This window comes from Coloeus monedula (assembly GCF_965178545.1).
Source record: "Coloeus monedula genome assembly, chromosome: 1".
Taxonomy (NCBI): Eukaryota; Metazoa; Chordata; class Aves; order Passeriformes; family Corvidae; genus Coloeus; species Coloeus monedula.
This window is the reverse complement of record NC_138781.1, coordinates 124928285-124951912: the sequence shown is the minus strand read 5'-3', so window position 1 is coordinate 124951912 and position 23628 is coordinate 124928285. Positions and strand designations below refer to the sequence as shown.

General features: G+C 37.7%; 1 protein-coding gene across 1 annotated transcript in view; it reads right to left on the bottom strand.

Annotated features, from left to right (window-relative positions):
- Positions 1-23628, bottom strand: part of PREX2 (phosphatidylinositol-3,4,5-trisphosphate dependent Rac exchange factor 2) — a gene marked incomplete at its 5' end in the record, with an annotated part of 168845 nt that overhangs the window by 108606 nt on the left and 36611 nt on the right. The window contains 6 exons of the mRNA XM_082303291.1: positions 953-1086; positions 8778-8939; positions 10666-10767; positions 13497-13601; positions 15432-15554; positions 15629-15700. Of these exons, the coding sequence (XP_082159417.1) occupies positions 953-1086; positions 8778-8939; positions 10666-10767; positions 13497-13601; positions 15432-15554; positions 15629-15700 (698 nt within the window). The remainder of the gene's footprint in view (positions 1-952; positions 1087-8777; positions 8940-10665; positions 10768-13496; positions 13602-15431; positions 15555-15628; positions 15701-23628) is intronic.

The window sequence follows — 23628 nt, the reverse complement described above, 5'->3', positions numbered from 1 at the left end:
ATAAAGGTAGGGCAATTTTTATAAAATTACTAAAATACAAACCTTCTCTCTTTACATACTTGCCAATCAATACTCAAAGTATCTTGCTGGTAATAATCAATTATTTCCCATCTTAAACTTTGCAATTATATTCTAAATTGAGTTACTCCTATGTCTGCAGAGATGTCACCATGGTACCAGCCAAGAATATGATTGCTCAAAACTAAGGAAACCACAGATGACTTTTCATGCATTTTGACGTTTTCATCCAATAGTGCATTTTAGCAAGAATATGGCTACAAAAATATACAACTTAGTGGAGGACAACTGAAAAGATACTATGGAACCAGCAGCTCATTTGTAATTGCTGGACAATAAACTGTAACAAATATTAGAAATTTTCAAAAGAAGATGTATCATGTATCCAGGAATCTATCAAATATCTACACAGTAATTTGTATTTAGTGGCTACTCCAAAACAACTTCTGGATTAAAGAGACAAACTTGAGCGTCAAGAGGGATATCTGTACATAGGAGAACCCTTACTTCTCAGAGCATTATCTACAGAATCTTGTTGCTGAACTAAGGAATTGCTCTTTGGAATGCAGCAAGAAGAAGCTTTCTGACTGTTTTCTCTGATTACAAATAGAAGGCATGAAGCTCTTGAATCTGTAGAGACTTATTTTACTGCGCAAGCTAAAATACTAATTTGTTTGAACTAAAAATGCAGACTGTTTACACTTCCTAGAAGAGAGTGAGGCCATCACATATAACCTGCTATGGAAAGCTGACTGTTTCTCCCCACACTTCACCACTAGGATTCTGTATCCATATAATTTTTCCCAATTGCTTGAATTAAATACACTGCTCTTTGGTTGGTAAGTTTCCTCTAAAAATGCTAACTTTTATACTGTGGTTCTTATGGATCAGCATACTCATGATTAGCTCTACTGTGAGAAAAGTAATCATTTACCTGTGCTTTTTTTTGCAGTAGACCAGAAGATTATCAAAAAGAAAAAATATTCTCTCTTGGATATTTCCTGCTGAAATTTTCAGTAGTAGTCCACTTCGCAGCATTTCTGTGCATGTGTCTGTGATGTTGGACCCCTAAAATTGAGTGGAAAGAGATTATTCTTTTAGTGAGAACTGAAGCACTTTGCATCCAGTAAGGAAAAGTTTCTTATAGAAACTCACAAGTATAACGATTCTCTGGAAAGACTAAAAATACAAATCATGGTAATTTATTGCATTGTAATTATGTAATAATCTGTAATGATGCTTAATACCAGCTTTGTGAATAGATACGGTTTAATCACAGGAAGTTTCCAGATTATATTACTTTCATGCAGAGACCTCTCCTGAAAATCATGCCAACTTTATCCAGTAAGTCTTATCCTCAGCAACTTTATTCAGAAATGTGTGAAAATCGGGTTTCACAAGACATAATCTATGCCATGATGAAATTGGAAGCTGAAGCAACCTGGGATTTGAACATCATTAAGGGTATATACTTCTACACTAGATTAAGCTAAACACAAAATTAAAAATCAAAAAAGGAGCAAGATACAAAATTTGGGCAAAGCTAACAGCGGCATGTGCAGCTAGGACTGTCTAGTATATTTCCTCCTAAACTACTCCAAAGATATCAGAATTTTGGTAAGGTTTAGATGTTTGGGATGAAACTTCCCATGCCTCATTTTTGCTTCGAGATAGATCATTCATGTGCAAAGGCAGCAGGCATTTTCATAAAAGTTGATGAAAGAGAAGCAACTCTAACAAAGAAAAATATTTATATGAAAAATTCATGGCAGTTCTATGTCTTGTAATGAGCAGTTTACCACCCAAGAAAGCCTACCTTGAATTCCGAGGTGTATTTTGCTAGTCTGAAAAATCATGCTCCTGTGGGACAGAGCTGCTGTCCCTGTGCTATATGCATCCAGACACACAATCCTATTGATAATTTTATTTTATATTGTGCTGCCTGCATCAAGCATACACCATGGGTTTGAAGAGTTTCCTGCTTGAAGAAATCAAATCAGCTTGGAAAACCTGCAGAAGCCAAGACTCTCCTGTCCTCTACACATGTTCTGAATGGTTTACGCATGTGATAGCTGCAGTTACTTCCTGTTCTTGATTTAACCACAGTAGTCCAAAGAAAAATGGATTCAATTAAGAGCCAAGAAGGGATCACGCATTCTGCTCTCACAGTTCTTCATCCTACTTTTCATCCTTTGTATGTCACAGCTGTGAATATTGAGCAATAGCTCAGACTGTCCTAAGGAGAATGCAGTCTGTTTACAGAGATAAGTGAGATTGCACAACCATCACACTGCAACACAACTCAGGTCTCTAAGTAAAGCCACTTCAGGATCTACATTAACTAACCACTCCTGCTTCCACTCAGGATCAAGTGATCAAACAAGCCGAGATGAATGTCATCTATAGCCACTACAGCATATTTCCCTTGCTAAGACAGCATCGGCACCAGCATGCTAATTTTACAGTTTTTTTCAAAATCACACACTGAAACATCTTAAAAGCACACTTGGTGATATAATTTAGGCAAATGCTTGTTGACCAGAATTACAGAAAAGCGGGTCACTTTTTTTCTATTCCATTTCATTGCTTTCGTGTATTAAAAAGAGTAAACAGTATCTTATTCTGTGTTTCAAATTTGCTGGTATAGTACTTACTAAGAATTAGCATTTTAAAAGGTTGGATAATCTTAAAGGGTCTCGGTTTGTTTTTACAGAAAACTTCAACTTTGCAGAGAAATGTTATCTTTTTGTAAGGATGCCCAAAAAAATCAGCTTAAGGCTTCAAAATTGTACTAGAAGTTTCAGGTTTCTACAAAAGGATGGGGTTTTTTAATAGAAAGGGTTTTATAAAAAAATTTTGCCTTTTCTTATTGAAGAATTTCATTTTCAGTATAGAAAAATACAACCCTTCCCAACAGTCCTAACAAGATCTGCTACTGTGCCAGCATCATGTCAAAAAATAACACATTTACTATATATTTTAAGTATCTATAAATCAGGCTACCTAACTTACTTACAATTGCTTCATTCATGATTCAAGTTCAATGTGACAGTATGGCAGTCACGGCCACCTGTATCACATTACTACCACTTTCCTAATGTTACCCTCCTAATTTTCTTCACTTTCTAGTATAAACTGCTAGGTGATGAAAACAACGTTCTAGAGATACTTTTTTCCCTTGGAGACATTTCATCCAAAGAGTGAACAGTGTTAATGTCACTTATCAGATACCTTCTGACAAGATCACAACCCATGCTGGTCACCGCAGGTCAGTGAATTTTGTTAGTGCTGTTTTATTGGCTGAAGTCCAAGGGAATAAGAAAACAGGATCAGAAGTCACATCTTGCTGTCCTACATAACACTGCTAGTGCAGAAAAATCCCATCACTCCCTTGCCTGTGTAATACTTAGGGTTTGCCTGTTCCTAGACTTTGGATGGGCACGGAGCTGAAATGGAGAAAAAAAAGAAGAGCATACTAGGGGAAAGCACTGCTGTTTCTACATCTGGGGTGAGCACTGCTCTCCACCACACCCCTTCGATATGAAAAACATGCCTGAAGAAGGATGAAGCAGAGAGCACATATAAGCACTGCCATATCCACCAAGGGGACAACCATATTAAGCTGTTATGAAAGATGAAGCTACACCTTAAACCCTCCCATGGGTTCTCAGCAGGAACACCAAGCTACAGCTGATATCTAGCCCAGCAGGACAATTCACTTATCCAGCTCCAAGCTGTCCCTCTCATGGGGGAAGGCTCAAGGCTGCAGTAGCATACAAGGGGTCATCCTTGTCCCAGAAGCAGGTGAGGCTTTCTGCTGCATGGCTAAAACTGAACTACACTACCTACAATATTGTTGGGACAAGTATAATCAAAACTTTCTGACACAAACATGTTTTCATTAAGTGTTTGCACTGAAACTACCACAGGAATTTCCAATATGAGCAACTTGAACCTGAAAAGCAATTTGCTATTTCAAAGATTTCACAGACACTTATACTCAGTGCTTGTAAGAGAAGATGATAGTAGCATTGTGTTGGGATCCCTCTCCCCTGCCATGTAGCCCTGGGAGAGGGGCCCTGAGGGGACACACGGGGTTTCCCTGGCCTTGCTCAGCCTCATTCCCCATTGCTTGGTTTGTGTTCCCCTGCACGGGCAAGGACCCTCGGGTCCCGTGATTGCCTCAGTTCCTCGGCAGAGCCCCGGCCATGCGGCTGGAGAAATAAACATCTCTGAAACAGCTATCAAGAATCAGTCCATATATATTTCTTTTCCACGGGCCTCGTTGTCTGATACGTGTGTTGCAACATCCCCACTGTAACAGAGTTGCTCAGCCTAAATGTAAAATCACTACTACTATGCTATTCATGCTTCTATACATTTAAAGTACCTGCAAGTAGAAATCATGGGCTATTTTCAGTGAAACCAGTGTTTTTGTAATCTGTCGGTTTGAAAATGCCCTGTATTGTAGAAACAAACCTATTTTAATCATCTTCCAACAAATCATATAAATAATTCAGCTGGGGAAAAAATGACCTGCAAAGCAGGCTTATACTGTGAATCTACACTAGTTTTGCCTCCCTGTATCCTACTGGGTCACTAAAGAATGTACAGCAATCCTCTCCTGTGGGTAACACCAGGACCAAAGACTCTGAGCCTTTTGAAGATCACTGGTGTGGAAATTAAAAGCCCATAAAATCTTGGAGCCTGCAGGCTATTTAGGTATAACTGGCTTCTGATAACCTTTGGCTGCCAGTCAGACACCTATCATTCCAACTACAGAAATAGTTCAGGCGAGAGGTCTGAAATGTGGGCTACCATGACCATATCGAAAAATAAAAGCACTGCAAGGAGAGAGACTATACGCAAGAAATTTAAAACAAAACCTCCTTCATCCTCATTTCATTAAATATCCCTCTTTGATATTAAAAAATTATTTTTATTACCTTGACATGAAAAGCAGCATTGGTTGGTATTTTTTCTTACAAAAAAGGTACTTATCAGTATATTCTGGGCAAATTTCCATCAAATAGAGAGGTTTGACTATACTGAGTCAGTGGCAAGCATGTTAATAGTGGTAAGTCAGAAATTACAGACTAATACTAACTTACTCTTCTGTACTTGCACATGGACATAGGAAACAAATAAAATGTGAAAATGCTAGAAATTCCAGAGTTTAAAACAGAAATCTCCAGTAAAATATTACTTGGTGATATGTTGGAATGGAAAAGCACAGAATACCCCATGCTACTGTCACTAAATTGGCCTATGACTCAGATTGGGTTGTTCAGCTTGCAGCTTACAACAAATGCAACAATTTTACTTTTTCTTCTCTCACTGAAACATCCACACAAATTTTACTGAAAGACTCCTTCAGCTGCTGAGCCATTCTCCAGCTGAGACAGCCACCTACACAAGTTCTGAACTCAGGCCAATAAATTTAACCACTGAGGAAATTAAGCGAGAAAGTAATTATATTGAAAATCATCTTTCTTGAAACAGATGTTCCATTTTTTCCATGAATCTGTATTTTTATCATAATAAACACAAGCTTCATTTTATGACACTTAAGTACAGGAATTCAAGTCATGCTTTGATCAAATTCTAAAAATAGTCTTTATTTTTTTCCCTTTCCTTCTAGTTGGGGCCAAGCAATGTGCTAAGCATTTCCTTCTGGAAGGAAATCTCCAACAAGTTTGCCTCTTTATTTTCAGCAATGCAGAAAACCAGATGTTTATTTAATTAAATCCACTCTCAAACATTGCATTCAGGAACTTTTTTTTTTTTTGTAGTTGTTGTTGGGAATCATTCAAAATACTGTTAGCTCATACACATGCTATGGAATTCTTACCATTTCAAGGACTAACCTTATACTATGTCTGAAAAAGATGCTTATATTAAGATCAAGGCAATTTTGCCAGATTGTCAACCCTGTGGTTGCCATATGATATCAAACCCGATCAGCTAAAATACAATAAACACCACGTAACTCTACTGGAAACATCCTATTCTAAGACAATGGCACTCTTTCAGAGTTCAAGCACAGGTGAAATCCTGAAATGAAATCTAGGAAGAGGGGAGGTGAAAAAAAAGCCAAAAAAACAACCCACCAAGGTTGGTAGGAAATTACTTAGTTACAGTGTAGAGAATACATTCTGAGCACAGAGAGAATAAGTCTGTTTCAAAGGCTTATGTCCATACTGTTATCATTCCTTCTTTATTTTTACCTCTTCTCATTAACACATTTCCAAAAGCAACCATATTTCCTACCAGATGTTTTCCTAAGAATTCAGAAGAAACAATGCAGGAAAGTGGATTCCCTGTTCAGAGGTAGGTTTGAGAACAGTAAGTTCTTAACCAACTTATATGACTAATAATGCATTGAGTTAATAATACTGTAACTTTATACTTGAGTGTGTTCATTAAGATGGATTTGACAAATATCTATGACTCAGACATTGGAAGCAAGTAGAAGAATTTTAATCACTGTAGTGCAGCAGAAAATTTAATTGAAAAGTTTAAAATAATAGAAGGAGTAAAATGGTGATAGGCAATAAGGGTTATTTAGCAAATTTCCTTGCCATGTATTTAGCAACATAAGCATTTAACTTACTATTGCTTCTATCATGAGGTTATCACACAAGCATTTCCAATGCATTTAAATGTTCAGATACACTAACCTTTCCAAGTTACTGCTGATGACAACAACTTCAAGCTAATTACAAGAAGAAAGACATTTTCACCTAGTCTAAAGAAACAGCTGTTAAGTGATGTCAACTAGACCTCCTCTCAATTCCAACATTTAGAAGTTTACTTTATATTAGTCCTTTCTTTTTCAAAATCCTACAAACAATACAATGGCATTTGTTTTGAATTTTTTTATTTTATTTTATTTCAGACTGAGAGTTAAAAATAAGGGCAAAGTTTTGTCTGAATGTGGACCAGCAATTATATCACTTTTCTACTGGCTGAAATTCCTTCTCATGAGCACAGTGAATTTCAGTAGAATTTCATAGTGACCATCCTGTACTAAAAGATTACAATGCACTGAGCTCCAGCACGAGATGATTTGTCAGAAATGGAAAAGCAGTTCTTGAAAATGCTGCTAAACAAGGAAAGAATACCTGAAGTGAAACATTTCAAATCACACAATGCACTGAAGAAAGGAAGAATTTTGATTAAAGTAAAACTAGTCACTTAATCCACATTTAGAATGAACCAAATCTTCCCACACTACTCAATTAACAACAAACCAAAGGTCTGCAGAAGTCCACTGATCAGGAGATTTCACATGGAGCATACAGGAAATAATTATGTGGTGTCATGGGTAGTATTTACGGGGGGTCTTTGTTCAGATCTATGCTCCTTTCAAATAATGGCTTGTTCTGCTGAATCATACTGGAGGGCAGGGGAAAGCTAAATCCACTACTGCAGAACCAGAGCATATCCTTAGGCACAGCAAGTTCAAGAAACAGCAGGTACAGCAGAATCAGGAGGTGAAGGGAGGGAACAGAGCCATGCAGAAACTATTTCTTACTTCTGCTTTTTTATCTATTACTAAAATATTTACTTAAAAGTTGTCTGTTCTAGTCAACATTCTAATTGTTATTTGTCAGACATCGTGGGGAACTCTGTCAGTTAAAGTTCAGACAGGTCTGTCTCGAGGCTTTCTCTGCTTCAGTGTCCCCAACCCTTTCCTTCCTCAGTACCATACAAAGGAAATTTCCCACTATATAGTCTGAGACATGATCTTTCAGCTACCAGACTAACATACAGCAAATACATTTTTCCTGCTGCATCTCCCAGTCTGCAAGCCTTCCACAAAGTTTAAAGAGATGAAACCTCTTCCTCTACTTCTTATGCAGATTTCTCAGGAAGAGTAGCAGCATATTTGAGCAAAGTATTCAAAAAAGCAAAGAACAACTTCCATGTTGAAATCTGCCTCTTAAAAAAAACTGTGTTGGGTTTTTTTTGAAGTCAGTTTTGAATAAGTTTACACTGTTTGCTTTGTATGTCTTTCATTGAAACTTCCACCCCAGTGCACACAGCTCAGACATGTCAATACAGAACACTTAAGGCAATTTAAAGATACTCTTATCTGCACCTATCTTTCCATATGAACTAATTATAGTGCTCAAGATAATTCAAAAGGAAGATTTTGCTGCTACAACTACTTGATCTTGTTGTTTTCTTGAGAAAAGGGTGGCTCTTCTGGTTACTACTTAAAACTCTAACTCAGAACTAGATCTATGGTTACTTCATAAAACTTGGAGCATTAAAGCTCTTCCATTTGCAAACTATTAAAAAGCCCCACAACTCTCACACAGATTCCATTGCATATGTTTACATTAGTTCAGGTCACCCAATATTAAGAGACTACCTACAAGCTGACAAAAACTTACAGACTCAATGCTAAACCAATAATAAACAACAAACAAATTTTTTTCCAGACAAAGTGCTGCTAGGCCAGCATAAGACAGCAGTAAAATCAAATCAGCATTTAAATTAGGATTTTTAGACGTGTATGTGTGCACAGATATATGTTAATACAAACACTAAATAAATATCCTTCTTCCTTGAAGTCTGCTATTTCATACAGCACCGCTCAGTCATGGACAACATAATTTACAGAGTAGATCTCAAAAGCTGTGATTTCACAAAACAGAGGACTTGATAGAACCTCAGGATCTCAAAAACATACTTATTGAAAACTATTACCCCCTCCTCAACATAGAAAGCAACAAATCCTATGACAGTACCTCCCATCCTTCAACATGAGACTGCCATTCTTCCAAAAACTCTAATTTTTCCATTTGTCTCTTGGCCTCATTTATGTTGGAACAGACAGCTTTCATGGCCTGGAGAGCTTCCATTAGGGCTGCATAGTCACTGTGCTTCCTTGGAGTCCGCTTCAGTAATTCCTATTTAGACATAGAAAAGGAAAAAATAAATGGGAAAAAAAGAAAAGAAAATAAAAGGAAAAAAACAAAACTAGTCTTTGATCTCTAAAGGTTCATTATAGGAGACCTAAACAAAACCAGCATACAAAAAGAAAGTAGCCAGTGTTTTACTAAGTAGAAAAGTAGTAACCCCTCTAGCATTGTGTCCTAGTAGGACACTAAAACTCAAGAGTAATTAATTTCTAGCAATAAATAACCATCATGACTTAGGAAGAAGTTTGCATTTCAGCCACTTTCTCCCCCAACAATGTTTCTTCATGTTAAGCTTTGGGGTTTGGGTTTGTTTGTTTGTTTTTTATATTCTGCAGGATGCAACTGTTCAAGAGCAAGAACAACAATTCTGCTTAAAAATACACCAGTTCACCCATGTCAAAATTAACACCTGCCTTTCCACAACTCAGGGCAGAAATCACAGGTTCCTTTAGTTCCACACTATTGTTTGAACCCATGCAATGCAGCAAAGCACTGAACAATAGCTCAGGTGACTCACTGATTTCAGATGGTGCTGGCAGCCATGCTGATAAACGAAAGTGGAGTCACCAGCATTTGTTTGAGATTTCCCATCTCAAACTACCAACTACCCATTTACAGCTGGGCTGGCTGAGAACAGCCCTCAGTGAATACCCTGCAAAGCCCTAACCCTGCTGCCACCACACCCTGTATTTAAATTTACTTAATGTACTCCTTTCATTACTCTAGAGTAATTCATTAGTCATTTTTCCCTGTTTTAGCTGTATGTCTTTCAAAAAATAGAATAGAAAAATAATTTCAAAATAGACCAAGGGAACTGTAAAGCCACAGCTATCTGGGATGACTCATATCTCATTGTAATGGTTATATTTTTAATTTGCTTTTAAAACTTTTATTCTAATGTATTTCTTTTTAGATTTTTTATGTCATATGCCTCACAACTAGCAATCTTGCAGATCAAAGCTCACACGTGCATTGTGAAAAATACTGTCCAATAATTGTGCTTCAGGTAGCTTTTAGAGCAGAGTCTGCTCTGGCTTTCCTCTCACAATTTAGAACTATAAGCAATACTAGACCTTAATTTGTTAAGCAAAAATTTGCTTAAAATATTTACTTTCTTGTATTTTATTTCCTAACATGGTAAATTACAAATTCAGAGGTTTAAATATCTAATGTTTATCACCACAATTAACATTTTTCATTGATTTAAGGTGTCACAATATGATAAGAATAAACATACAATTGTACATAAAAACATTTACAGCACTTTACTGTTACTCTACAGCTTTTCTTATGAAAAAAAATCATTAATATTTTTCATTTTCAGTTTGTTGATGATAAATTAACACCATCAAAGTATGTCACCAACAAACTCTGCTATCCCAAGCATTTTAAGCAAAGACATGGTCAAACCCAGCTGAAATTAGGCTCATTAAACTCTCCCAAATGGCTCACTTCTGTCCAACAATGGACAGGCAACCTTACAACTAGAAGCAGAACAGAGCTAATCATCTCAATCCAGCCAAGATCCTCAGTTCTTTTAATACTGATGTCAGAAGACTTGCCACCAGCTTTAATGAGAGCAAGTCTGGGCACAATACCTTAATAAAGAGATAATTCACTGTGTAGAAAGATTTTTTTTTGGAGTTCGGACACAGGCTTAGCAACCAGTCTTACATAGGAAGTAGTAAGCCCTCAATAAAAATCTTTTAAGTACCTTCAAAAGAAGGGGATACTTGCATATTCTCTGTATTGGCGTTACTAGATATCCCTCCAAGGGTACATCTGTGTTCTTGCGTCCTCCAAGGAGCATGCAATTCTGGAGTGGGAACAGGTTCACAAATTATTGAAAAATCCCAAGAAAATTATCAGAAATAAAGACAAGGGCATAGGTATCCAGCAATGTTTGGCTAAAGTATACATAGACTATGTAAATACATATATACATAAAAGGAGGGAGGTTTGCAAGACTGTCAAAAGAACACATACACAGGCAAGGAAGTCATGCACATGACAAGGAAGTCATCATGCAGGCCTCTCGCCTAAGCACCTTCTTCATCCAGTCTGATGAAGAAAAGGACTTTTTCCTGAAGTTTGAAACTAAAAGACAGTAAATAAAATTCTCAGAATATGCTTTCAGACGTCAACAAACAAAAATAAAAATATTTCAGGGTGACCACTATAGCTGTTGTTTCTAAAATGTGTTTTTAGTATTAAGTAGTATCAAAGATGGTTTGAATCTTTGAGCATGGCCATCCTAATACACACCTCAAAAAAAACCTGTTCTTTTTTCATGCTTCTATATTTAAATTTGATGTGCAATGAATAAAATATCCTTAAATCATGGGCAAAAGGCTATTAAATAGCTTCAACAAGACATCTGATTACGGAAGTAGAGAGTAAATTCAATATTGGGTAGAAGTACCCAATAAAAGCAGCTGAGAGAGAGAAAAGAATATGGGCTTTTGGGGATAAGAAAACATGCAAAGGACATCACAGCAAATATTTGGAATTGCTGGAATTAAGTGTTAGTACATAAAGACCTAAAGTAATGGTGACAATTATTTTATGGAGACATCAGAGGGAATTGTGATGCAATGGTATGAGATAATCTCAGCTTCAAAGAACAAGTTGTCTAAACTGAGGACACTAAACAAAAGTTGTTTAAGGCAGCCAGATGGGATGTCGACACAGGCCACAGATCTGGATGTGGACTGTTGATGGAACAGAGGCTATACAACTGGGTGGCCACCCAACACACATATAACGAGTGCTGCTACGGGGATCTCCACATCCACCCTGTACTCATGGTTAACCAACTTCTGTCTTATCCTAAAGGATACTTTATCCTAAAGCATCTCACTTAACCTGTCAACACAAAAGCTTTACTGATAAAGACCAAGTAAGATAATGGCAATGCAGACATAGTTGTTTTAACAACTGTCTCTATATTCAAAGGCTCCAAAGTCTGGTTTCGGCTCCCAGTTACTGATAGATAACCACAATTCTAATGACCTGGACCCTTTGGTATGCCCAAAAGGCTTTGACTGTGCTTTCAAATCATACAGTCAGGTGTCTTGTTCTCTACATTAGACTGCTGCCACTTAATCCTACAAATCTATGAGGAACCCAAACCAGATGTGAAAGCCTTCTGCATGTGCCCACAAGTATGTCACACTGACACATCATGAACTGCCACTACTGCACGCTTGGCTTCCTTTCTCACAAAACAAGCTCTTTGCAATCTTTCTCCAGAGTATTTTGCTTTTTGTCTCTGTAGTCAGCATTCACCCTTCCTTTTTGAGTCTGGCCATGCTGCTCCCAATACAAGAACCACGCGTATGAAGCTCCTCAGTCTGGGACAAGGTGAAGGATACTGTGTCAACCACCGAGGAAAAATAGGACAACTTTGAAGCAGTTTTTAACTATGAATATACATTTCTGAATACGAGATTCTTAGCAAAAAGGCAGACGGTGCCTCATGTTACCCAGTATCTCCCACAATAACAATATTCCCACACTGCTCATTAACTTGGCTGTAAGTGCAGGCAGCTGGAGAGTCAGATCTGGTATCTTTCAAAACATCTGGGAGCCGCAACAGGACAACTTCACCAAGAACTCTGTCCAGCAGTAGTGAAACCCTACTGCATGCTAAAAATAATTAATGAAATTTTAAAAAACCTTTTTATACTGTCAGCGTTGGCAGAATCTTTTTCCCTCAAACACATCTGTGATGCTTTGCTGATAGGGTAATTTGCTCTCCAGTCCCAAAACGTAATGATGAAATCTGATCACTCCAAAATTTGATAGCATATCCATGGACACCTCCTCAGGTATTTAAGTTCCAATATAGTAGGCTACACATTTCAAAGCTGACCTTTTTACCACAGGACACCATGGAGGAAACACAAAAATCATTCCATACTGAATCCTTCTTTTAACAACTAATGTCAACTATTAGCAAGCTCAATATTAACACGGAAATTGGTTTTGCTGTTGAAAAACTGTAAGGACTATCATACTTAACATTTTCAAACCCCTGCTTACTTGTCTTATAAAGTGAAAGACTAGTTGTGGGGCTACTCCTTTCAACCTTGGATTAAGTCAGTATCTAAGTTTAGGATGGCTCCTCTATGATCCTTAACAAAAGATTTTTGTCTGCAACAGCTCTGGCTACAGTACCAGAACGTGAGCCTTACCTTCAGAGGTTCTGCTGAGTCCTTCAGCTGCTTTCTGTAATTCCTTTCCCTATCCCTCCTCATCTACTTAATCCTGTTCTTTGTCCTTTCTAGAGATTCACACCCTTGTCTCCCAGCCAGCATGTTCAAGGCACACTGCCTAATGCTGTATTATCCACAGATCCAGGTGCAGCCATGAAAATACCATTTACGCACCCCCTTCCTCTGGAAAAACCACCCCCAGCTAAAACTGTCTGCTAACCACTTGCAGGTGTGCCTGTACTTGTTACATGGTGGAGGTGACAGTGCTAACAATTCACTAGCCCATCAAAAAATACGAAGTTGGAACACCAGTTCAAAGTTTATTTACCAAAAGAAACGTCCGCACTGTTCTTATTTTGTTCAGGTCGAGAAGAACTTTCTGTGCCTTCTCGTGGTTACTACAGTATTCATCATAGATACGGAATTTCTCTTTCTGCAGAAACAAAAAGAGACACTGTTTTCCACTTGTCATTTTGATTTTCTTTTAATTAATAAAACATGGAATTAACACTTTGCAAAGCTGAATAGCTAATACAGCCTTCATTCTAGAAAGTCAGCTCTTCTTCATACATTTATTATTTGAGGTCTAGCCTCAAATTATGAACAGTCTGGAAGCACCACTTGGGAATTTCAAACATAGATTCATAGAATAGAAGGTTGAAGGGGATCCCCAAGGATCATCTGGTCCAACCTTTCTTGGCAAAAGCACAGTCTAGACAAGATGACCCAAAACCCTGTCCAGTCTCATCTTGAGTGAGCCCAATGTTGACAAATCCACCACTTCCCTGGAGAGATTATTCCAATGGCTGACTGTTCTCACTGTGAAAATTTTTTCTCTTGTGTCCAACTGGAATTTCCCCAGGAGAAACTTGTGCCCATTACCCCTCATATCATCCATGTGACTCTGTAAAATGGGAGTCTCCATCTTTGTACACAGCCTTTAAATACTGGAACATAGTGATGAAGTCTCCAGTAAGCCTTTTTTTCTCAAGTCTGAACAAACCCAGTTCTCTCAGGCAGCCACAGGCTCTTCTCTTAACCCTGTCCAGACTGTCCACATCTCTTTTGTATAGCAGGGACCGCAACTGAACACAGAATTCCAGCGGTGGCCTAACAAGCACTGAACAGACAATGATAATGATTTCTTTATCTCTGCTGGTGATGCCCTTGCTGATGCAACCCATCATCCCCTTGGCTTTATTTTTTTTTGTCACAGCAGCCCACTGTTCACTCATATTGAGCTGGTGGTCCATCAGGACACTGAGGTCCCTTCCCACAGAGCTGATCCCCAGCTAGGTAGATCCCAGCCTGTGATGAACTCCTGGATTATGTTCTCCCAGGTGCAAGACCTCATATTTGTCTTTGTTGAAATTCATAAGGTTTAGCTGAAATATTTCTACCACAGAGCTACCATAAACACACAGGATAAAAACATACATGAAGAAAATGCAAAATGAGTAGCTAATTTGCTGACATTATTAACCAATTTGTCTGCAAACAGTTATTTTCAAATATGATCCACTTTTCTGCAGAGTTAAAAACTGATGTTACTCAACTTCTGTGAATTGTTTCCACTAACCCTTAATAGATTTCTCCTCCCACAATGAATAGTCAAAAGATTTAACAAACAAACAAATGGGACTCTAACCACAGATAACAGTGAAACCTAGACTTTTTGTTAGGTCTACAACCGAAAGTAAACTAATTTATTCTCATTTTGTAAATCTCTGTAACAGTAACATCCTTGTTTTGCTCCAACAGGAAAAAATAATACTCCTAGAAACCAATTATTACAGGACATAAAATAGCTTCACAATCCAGAACCATGGAGGTATTTTATCCAGTATATGCAACTCTTTACTAAATGTTCACATTTTTCCACAGCTCTAAGGGGGAATAAAAGGATAGTACTACTTTTGTTGTTGCGTGCAACCTTGTACCTCCATCTAATGCATAGGCACAGCTTCACCCAAGTTGCAGGGCTCAGTTTGCCAGCCTGAGCTAATTTGGTGAATATAGAAATGATGAAACAACAAAAGTTTGTCATTTAATATGTTCTTTCTTCACTCTCCTCCCATCTACTTTTTGGGGGTTTTTTTGACATGATGGTAACCAAGAGATGAACTTCAAAGTACTCTTCATTATGCAATCAAGTCATATTTAGTCTTCATGACTAGGTATACTTATCATCATGACAGTAATTAATAAAGGTGAAAAATAAAAGAAAGACATGAGAAAAAGGCTGAAATAAAAGATAGCATACATAATTCAGAAAGCAGGTTCCAACTTCATGCTGTGCATTAGGTTCTGGCTGTAAACAATCCTCCACAAGGGACAGGAAGTTTTTGTGAACTGCAAGAATATCTTCAATATTTGAAAACAACATCTGCAAAAGAATAAAACATACATAAGTGAAACATCAGCTACAAAACAGAAGAAAAATGTAATCAGGAGACTAACCTTAACTGTCTCTTCTGTGACATTTTTATCCACTTTGGCTGCAGCACATTGGATCATTCGGTGAAGAAAAGCCTGCATGAAACAAGACAAATAAGGAAACATTTCAGGAAGACTTGAACAACTTCTGCCATGTTATGCTTTAATTTGTTTCCCAAACTGGATATAGAGCCACATCAGAATATTATTCAGAACCCAAAACAAGCATTTATAAAGCATTTAGTAGTCCTGTTGTTCTAACATGACAGAAAAACCTATCTACATAGTGGTAAAAAGAGTAAAATATTAATGAAGCTGAGAAACTGAACATTATCTTGAAGTACCACTTCCACCCTGCACTCATATTACAATCAAGCAAGAGGGAAATGTATTAATTTTCAAAATCTCACTCCATTACTTTACAAATTGACTATAAGACAAGCCAAAATAAGCTGCTAATTTCCAAATTAAACTAATCAGGAGATACTATCATGTCATGTAACTTCTACTGTAGCAACCAAAAGTCAGATTTCAGATGTATTACTAATCAAATTTATTTTAAAGTAAATTGGCTTAGAGAACAGTCAGCTGCACCTGGTTTTGCTTAATGAAAACTCTTCCTTCTTCCCTCCCCAAGAATCTGAACTCCAGGGATCAAATGAGAAGTTAGTAATACCACCAATGAAATACCAAAATGCTAAGTTTTCTTTTAGCTTACATTCAAGGACTGGAGACAAAAAGAAGATGTGTACAGTAAGTAATTCCTAAAGAAACAAATATCTCAAGTACAAAAAACAGAATTAATTTTTATTAATTCATCTCATTACAAAGATATTGGTATGTTCTAAAAAATGTCTACACACTGTAGACTAAAATCGTACAGTGATAATTCTTCACACAGACATGCATATTCTTCAGTCATTAAAACCTGGCACCACAAGTGCACAAATGTCATGTCTTTCATAACCATTTAGCTCTGAGTAACTGTGCATTGTACACTGTACATGAGCTCATCTAAATTCTGGCGTGGTACAAATTCCATAAAAGAGGCAATAAATAACCCCTGTGTGGAAAGACAGCAGTCACAGCAACCCTTTTTGCCCTCTGCTGGGACTTAAACATTTTCATTCCCAAGCAGTGTTCCTTTCTCTGCTGAAGAGGACTCTGTAACTAGCATTACACATTTTTATTACTTAAGAGTCAAATCTAGTTATCCAGGACATAAACCGAATTAAGTTTGGAATACTGCCAGAACACTGTATGTTTCCTATCGCTCTCTACAATGATGTAGATTTTCTAGTTCATTAAACCTGTCTTTTTCCTGACTATTTCTGCTTTCTTTTTAATGTTTTACTGGTGATAAAAAAATGTGATTAACTCATTTACAGCAGTTAACTGATGGTGGACGACAGCCCTTTATATCATTCCTTGCTATGAATATCCCCAGAGGTTATGGCAAATTTGCTGTGTGCATTATCTGTACAACCAATCACACAAAGAGTGAAAGCCTGCATGACTCTTAGTTAAATTTTGGAAGTTTACCCTAAGCCATGCAACACCATTAAATATGCTTCAGAATCGAAGAGGAAAAAAGAATTATACAACCTCTGAAACTCACATCTATTTTTACTATCTGTAACTTCTCTTTGCTCACATTATTTCCCCATAGACCAAACATACTGCTCATCTGCACTCATATTATCTCAGAAGATCTTCATTTCCTGTAATTGTAAAGGAAGGTGAACATTAAGCTGGCTGATGGTGAAACTGAGAAGGAATTGAGAGATGAGGCATTAGTTATTCCCAAGTGATTCAAGATACTAGATGGGAGTTATGAGGTCAAGAAGAGAATATATCAGCTGTAATAAACAGTTGTCCAAGCAGCACTGTCCCAGACATCACAACTGCAGAGGTTATCAGAAAATAAATCCAGGAAAATCCAAACTTCTGCAGAACCCAGACACAAACCACTAATTAGGCCTGGGACAACTTCAGTCCCTTCCTGCAACTTTGTGCAAGCCCATGCAATATTTTGCTGTACTCTTTCTGCAGGAGTAGTGTAATCATGAGGCCAGTTTTTCCCTAAGATTTGTCACCTGTTCATAGAATCATAGAATGACCTGGGTTGAAAGGGACCTTAAAGACCATCTGGTCCCAGTCCCCCTGCCATGGACAGGGACACCTCCCTAGATCAGGTTGCTCACAGTTCCACTGTTGTCTCTATCAATGCAGATTTGCTTCCTGAAAAAAATCGTAACACCATGTCTCAAAAATCAATGCATGTGACAATTTGAATATTTTAAGCACTTACATGAAGTTCTACAAAGCTGCACATATTGCAAAATAATTGGAATAATCTCACATTTTCTAGAAGAGTAGTGTTAAGAGAATTCAGGGGAATGCAGGTAGGGATGGAGGTCTCTACCTCCATTCATGTGCCACCAAGACCAATCTCCGGCAGACTTCCCCTGCTGTGGAGTGAGTAATGCAAAACACTGATGAAGCCCAGGTTTCCAAGATGTAAATCCCCTTAGCAGCTCCCTTCCTGGAGCACAGAGTCACCACAGGCTCCACAAACATAACACCTCTGCACTAGTACTTTGCTAGGGAGAATGGACAACCATCATCAGGCAGGAGGATGGAGAAGTAACTGCTTTTTTTACAGTGTAAAATAACCTCAATCCAGCACTGCAACTATGAAAAGACTAATGTCCCTGAACTTGCATGAACATACAGGTCTCAGAGAGGGCTGACTACTCAAAAAATCTCCAGAATTACTTAAGCATCAACCGAGGACAACCATGAGCATTTCTGCAAAAATTAGTAAACAGAGAAAAAGCAGGTAATTTGCAGACACAACAGTAAGGAGATCCCCAGCACAGAAATTACAGACTTTAAAAGTAAAATATATAAGGATGGGCAGAAACTAAAAAAATTATATAAGCTTTTGAAGATACACTGAATGAACTATTATTAACCATAGAAAATAATATACCTGTTAAATAAAAGTAGAATGGAAATCTCAGCCAATTTACAATTCACTAAGGAACTGGACTCACACAAAAAAATAAAAACACCGAACCAAGAAGTCAGAAACTCCTCTAAAATAACACTGAGTTGCTTCTAAAACTTCTACCATTACTTCAAGTATGAGACCTCAAGTCCAGACTCATTACTGAGCACCACATTATATGAAGGAGCAAAGCAATTGCAAACTGCAAGGACGCAGTGGAATAGATCCTGCTCCTGGACTGAACAAACAGCTATAGGAATCAATTGTTATACATGATTCCCATGCTTACAAAAAAACAACAAAAATCACCAAACTGAAAAATCAGTTCAAACTTAATACAATTTCATCAAACATACATGTCAGTAAATCATGACTCGTCTTTGTTTACTGGAGTATACATTACATCTTGCTGAGGTTACTTCAATATTCATCTACATTCGTGTAGAAGCTTCATAGCACTATGACACAGAGAATAACAAACATCTCAGCGCACTCCAGGATCCCAGACCAATGGCACCTAGACAAGGATCCTCAACTTTCTCAAAACTTTTCAAGTGGATTCCAGAGTCTCCCTTAGCTGCCTTTCAGTTCTTAGTTTTCTCAAGTAACAGGAAAGACATATGGCAAAAACAGAATGTAATTCTCCAGATTTTCACCTTGTGCCACCAGCATTCTATCCACCCTGCTATAGTATAGGGATTCAACCCTGCAGCACAGCAAATGGCAATTCCTGGCACTCTCTGCCAGCTGGACTTTTGATAATTTCTCTTTTAAGAGATCTCCACGCAACATTTCAGAGCAGCAACTTGGCTGGGTGCCATAAAGAGCAGTCTAAATTTTAAAGATCAGATGAAGAGCAAATATAGAAGAGGATGTTTGTTACCTATATTAAAAAACCCATCCAGTTTTGTTTGCCAATTTTTAGAACTGTTTATGGAAAACTCCGTCACTCCAGGAGTCACTCAGAGTGCCACAGTCCCTGCCTCCACGAAGTTTGGCTTTCAAACTACAAACCTAAACTTTCTAAAGCATCCTTCTGGAAACTTCGTTAACACAAAATGGCATCTGCATGATCAGTGCATACCTGCTTTGGGGAAGAAATGTCTCAAAATGCTGATAAAATTCTAAATATGAAGAATCACCTTGTAAGAAATTTTATGATCTTTCCAAGTCTGACAAACTTGCAGACCAGAACATGGTGTTCCAACTAAGTCCTTTGAACAGGGGAGCAACTACATATGAAATACATAAGATAACAGCTTAGTGCTGAAGTTTTCTGCCTCCATTCAGCTCCTATTGGGAACATAAATGCCTCTATTTTTGGCTATGACTCAGGGTCCCTGTACCGTGGTGGTACAGAGAACAGTAATTCACCTCTACCTTTGAGAAATGTGGTAAAGAATCATATGGAGATGATTCCATGCTAATAATATCAATGAAGATTATTACACGTTTTTCATATTACCTGGAAACTGTTACATACTTTCTGTACTATTCCCTGTTCTAATTCTTTTACCCTTTGCCTGACATTGCAGTAATACAATAGAGAAAGCAATGGGCGTGAAAATTAAAACATAAAGCATTGAAAATCCAAATTCAAAGAATTATAAAAGAATTTTTTCATTATAACAGATAAGTACTAATGTTTTTGCCTGTCTGCTGATCAGCTGCCATTTTGTGAGGCAGCATTTTTTTACAGAGAACATACACTAGGTTCCTGTTATGGGGATTTTGACTTCTGGTCTTATCAAAATAAGAGTACCATTGTTTGTTGTTTGGTGGCGGTTTTTTTCTTGATGGTTGCACTGTGTGTTGTTGAAAAAAATCAAAACAAAAACCTACCACTGCTAGAGATAGCACAAGGAGCTGCCAACAGCACAAATGACTTCTCTGACATCTGGAATGAAATCAGGGAAAACAAAGAACTCTGCCTGCAGAAGACTCTAGGGCACAAAGATTTTTTTGCCTTCTTTACAGATAAAAAGTCCAGAAATTATGTCAAAGCTCCTGGATCACAAAATATATGTAAACTATCTTTCTGAAAGCAATAATCCGACTTAGTATTAAGCCTAAAAATAAATACTGGGTTTTATCTGAAAAAAAGAATTTTTAAATAGTTACTTATTTATCCCCTCAGAATTCTTGTAACAGTGTTTCTACCCTTAAATCTACACCGTCATAAACAAAACCAAGGTGGACTGCAAAAAACATACATGTTTTTAATAAGGTGATTTCCTGCACATTTTTACTTCAGGAAAACCAGTTCAACTGAAGTGCCCAACTTACCATAAAGACTGCTGAATAAAGCTAGCTAGCTGTTACACACATTAAAATTGAATAGAATTTGATTTTGCACAGTGTAAAGATAAAATCCTATAAAATAAGCCCCAATAAGGAAATGTTCATATTTTTACACAAACTTTTTGTGTCTATGATAATAGCCTCATCTTCACAAATTTAGAAACACAAATCTAAAATACTTGTAGCGTCTTTTTTCTCTCTTTACATTTTCAGTGTAACTATAGGCATCTGCATGATGGAAAATATTTTGGTCTTTTCACAATATTCCAAATGATCCTAGAGAGAACATGGAGATCTATCCTTGGAAAGAAAACTGCTATCATAGCTGACTAGCCTACAGTGGCTAATTCAGCTCACAGGCATCAAGGTAGTATTTAGCACAGCAGTTTTGCACACTCGAATTAATGCACATCAGGTTCCAAGTCCCAGAAGAACACCAAGCCAGTTTTGTTGAAACACTTTTGTTTGATTTTGACACAAGGAGGCAAAACAAAAAAATCAATAGAGAAGACTCCAGCAGCAATAGCAGCTGTGGCAAACACTGTGTTCTTACCCTCCTCTTCCCATTAACCTGTGCCAGCAGCAGTGCCAGTAGCTGCTCAGGCTGGCTTCTGCTACTGAACAAAAGACTCTTCTTCTCTCTCCAGCGATTCACCAGCTGAGGCACCACCTGTTTCTCCCATCTTGCCTGCAGGACTGGATGAATCATAACCAGCAGCGAGAGCATCAGCCAAGGTCAGATACATTCCTTCTCCCTGCTGTACCTAGAGCTACTTTCAAAGCTGGCTTCATATTCTGATGCCTGTAAGTACAGGGGAATTGATGGACAACATCTGCAATGTTTTCCATTCTAGTGGTAATTTCTTTTCACAACTTACCAAACAATCCACTTCTCCATTCATCTGAGCCTAAGGGGCATCAGTCTGCCTGAAACAGTATCCCTGACTTCTTTCCTTAAAGTAAACACGAATTCATAAGTACACACACACATACAGAAATGACTGCTTTGAAGAAATACATATCTTCATAATCTTCTCATACATGATGAACATGATGACACATTTTGGGATAATCTTAACCCACCCTCCATCATGTATAATTTTTTTTTTTTCTCCATCATATCAGAAAGCTTCTTCTAAGAGTAGAGCAAAAAAACCTTTCCTCATCCTCTTCTGTATCTCAATCACCATTTCTGCATTTCGTGGTCACTGAAAATATTTTTCAACTTTTTACTGCACATCTTGCTCTTTCTTTCATGCCCTGTGAGACTTCTAAGTCAGTTCCCTCCTTTGATGAGGAAATGCCCCCTAAACTCATGTTCCCCACCTCTAAAATCACCTGAGCTTTCACTTTTGATCCCTTCCTTCCTTTCAGCTCCACTACAGATGAAAGTAAGAGATTTATAGCTAAAGTCCAGTTCCACACAGCCAGGCAGGAAGTCCAATGTCTCCACCCTCTTCCTTGTACTGAAGCCATTCTCAAATAGATTTAGTACAACCTTTTCCTGGCCCAGTTCAGAAGACACCTATTCGTTTTCTTCCCTGATGTCAAGAATCCTGTCACCCATATCTAGTATCCTTATTTTGGGAACCTGTTCTTCTGAGGACTAGCTAAACTCTTTCTGGTCCACAGAAGTTTGGTTGATGAGTAACGATGGAGGCACTCGCATGCTCACTAAGATCATTCCAAATCTCACCATGCCAGAGGCCAGATGTCTGGCTGGTTCACACACGCTGCTGTGATCTGATGCCACACGCAGAAAACTGCTAGAAGATCACCTACATTTTTGCTTAATTAAAATATAGTTGAACCAGAGCTTTAGCAAAAGGCCATACACTGGCATAAGTAATATACCCCCACCTGCAAGATGAGCAGAAGGCAGTATGTCTAATATTTTTTGCCAAATATTTTATGTAATATGGGTTGCTGCTTACCAAGACTTTATCCCATTAAAAACACAAACAGGTTAGATTCCATTCTCAGCATCATCAAGAGAGGTTCTGGAAGGCAAAAAAAGGGATTTGCCTGGCCCCTGTGAATTTCTGAACAGTCTGCTGGGATTGCAACAAACAAACTAACCAAACAAGAGGCATCCATATCAATAAACAAAATACTTCCAGCATGCCAAGATTCCTCTTAACTGTATTTTGAAGAATTTTTGAAGGAAATGATACTCTGTATTAAAAAACATTCACGTGTATGTGGAATTCTCTGTGGCAATACATCATATGGTCCTGTTGATGAATGTTATTAAGTGAATAATGTACTGCTAATCACACAACTGATCCTGCATCATTCAAGTTGGAATGGAAAAGAAATGACGTCTACCATTACAGCTTGCCTCTCATAAAAGTCAGCAGTTTCCTGAACTTACAGAACACTAGGTTCTCATTAGGAAATCTCAGTGATTTCAGCTCTGTCAACTATCACCAAACCAAAACAAGAATCTAGGAAACCTCAGAACAAGTGTACATCTGGAAGTAACAGTATGTTCCCACTATATTGCAACCATAATTAGAAAAGAATTCATATGTTTGAAACCTTTATACTTCATACTATAGTTTCTGCTTCTTTTATGCAAACATATCTTCTTATTCTATTCAATTTGGAAAAAATCTTGAATTTTCATTTAATTTTGATCCACAAACTAATTATTTTCCCTTTTTCCTTTAGTTGGAGAACACCAATTAAGAAGAATTCAACATTTCCA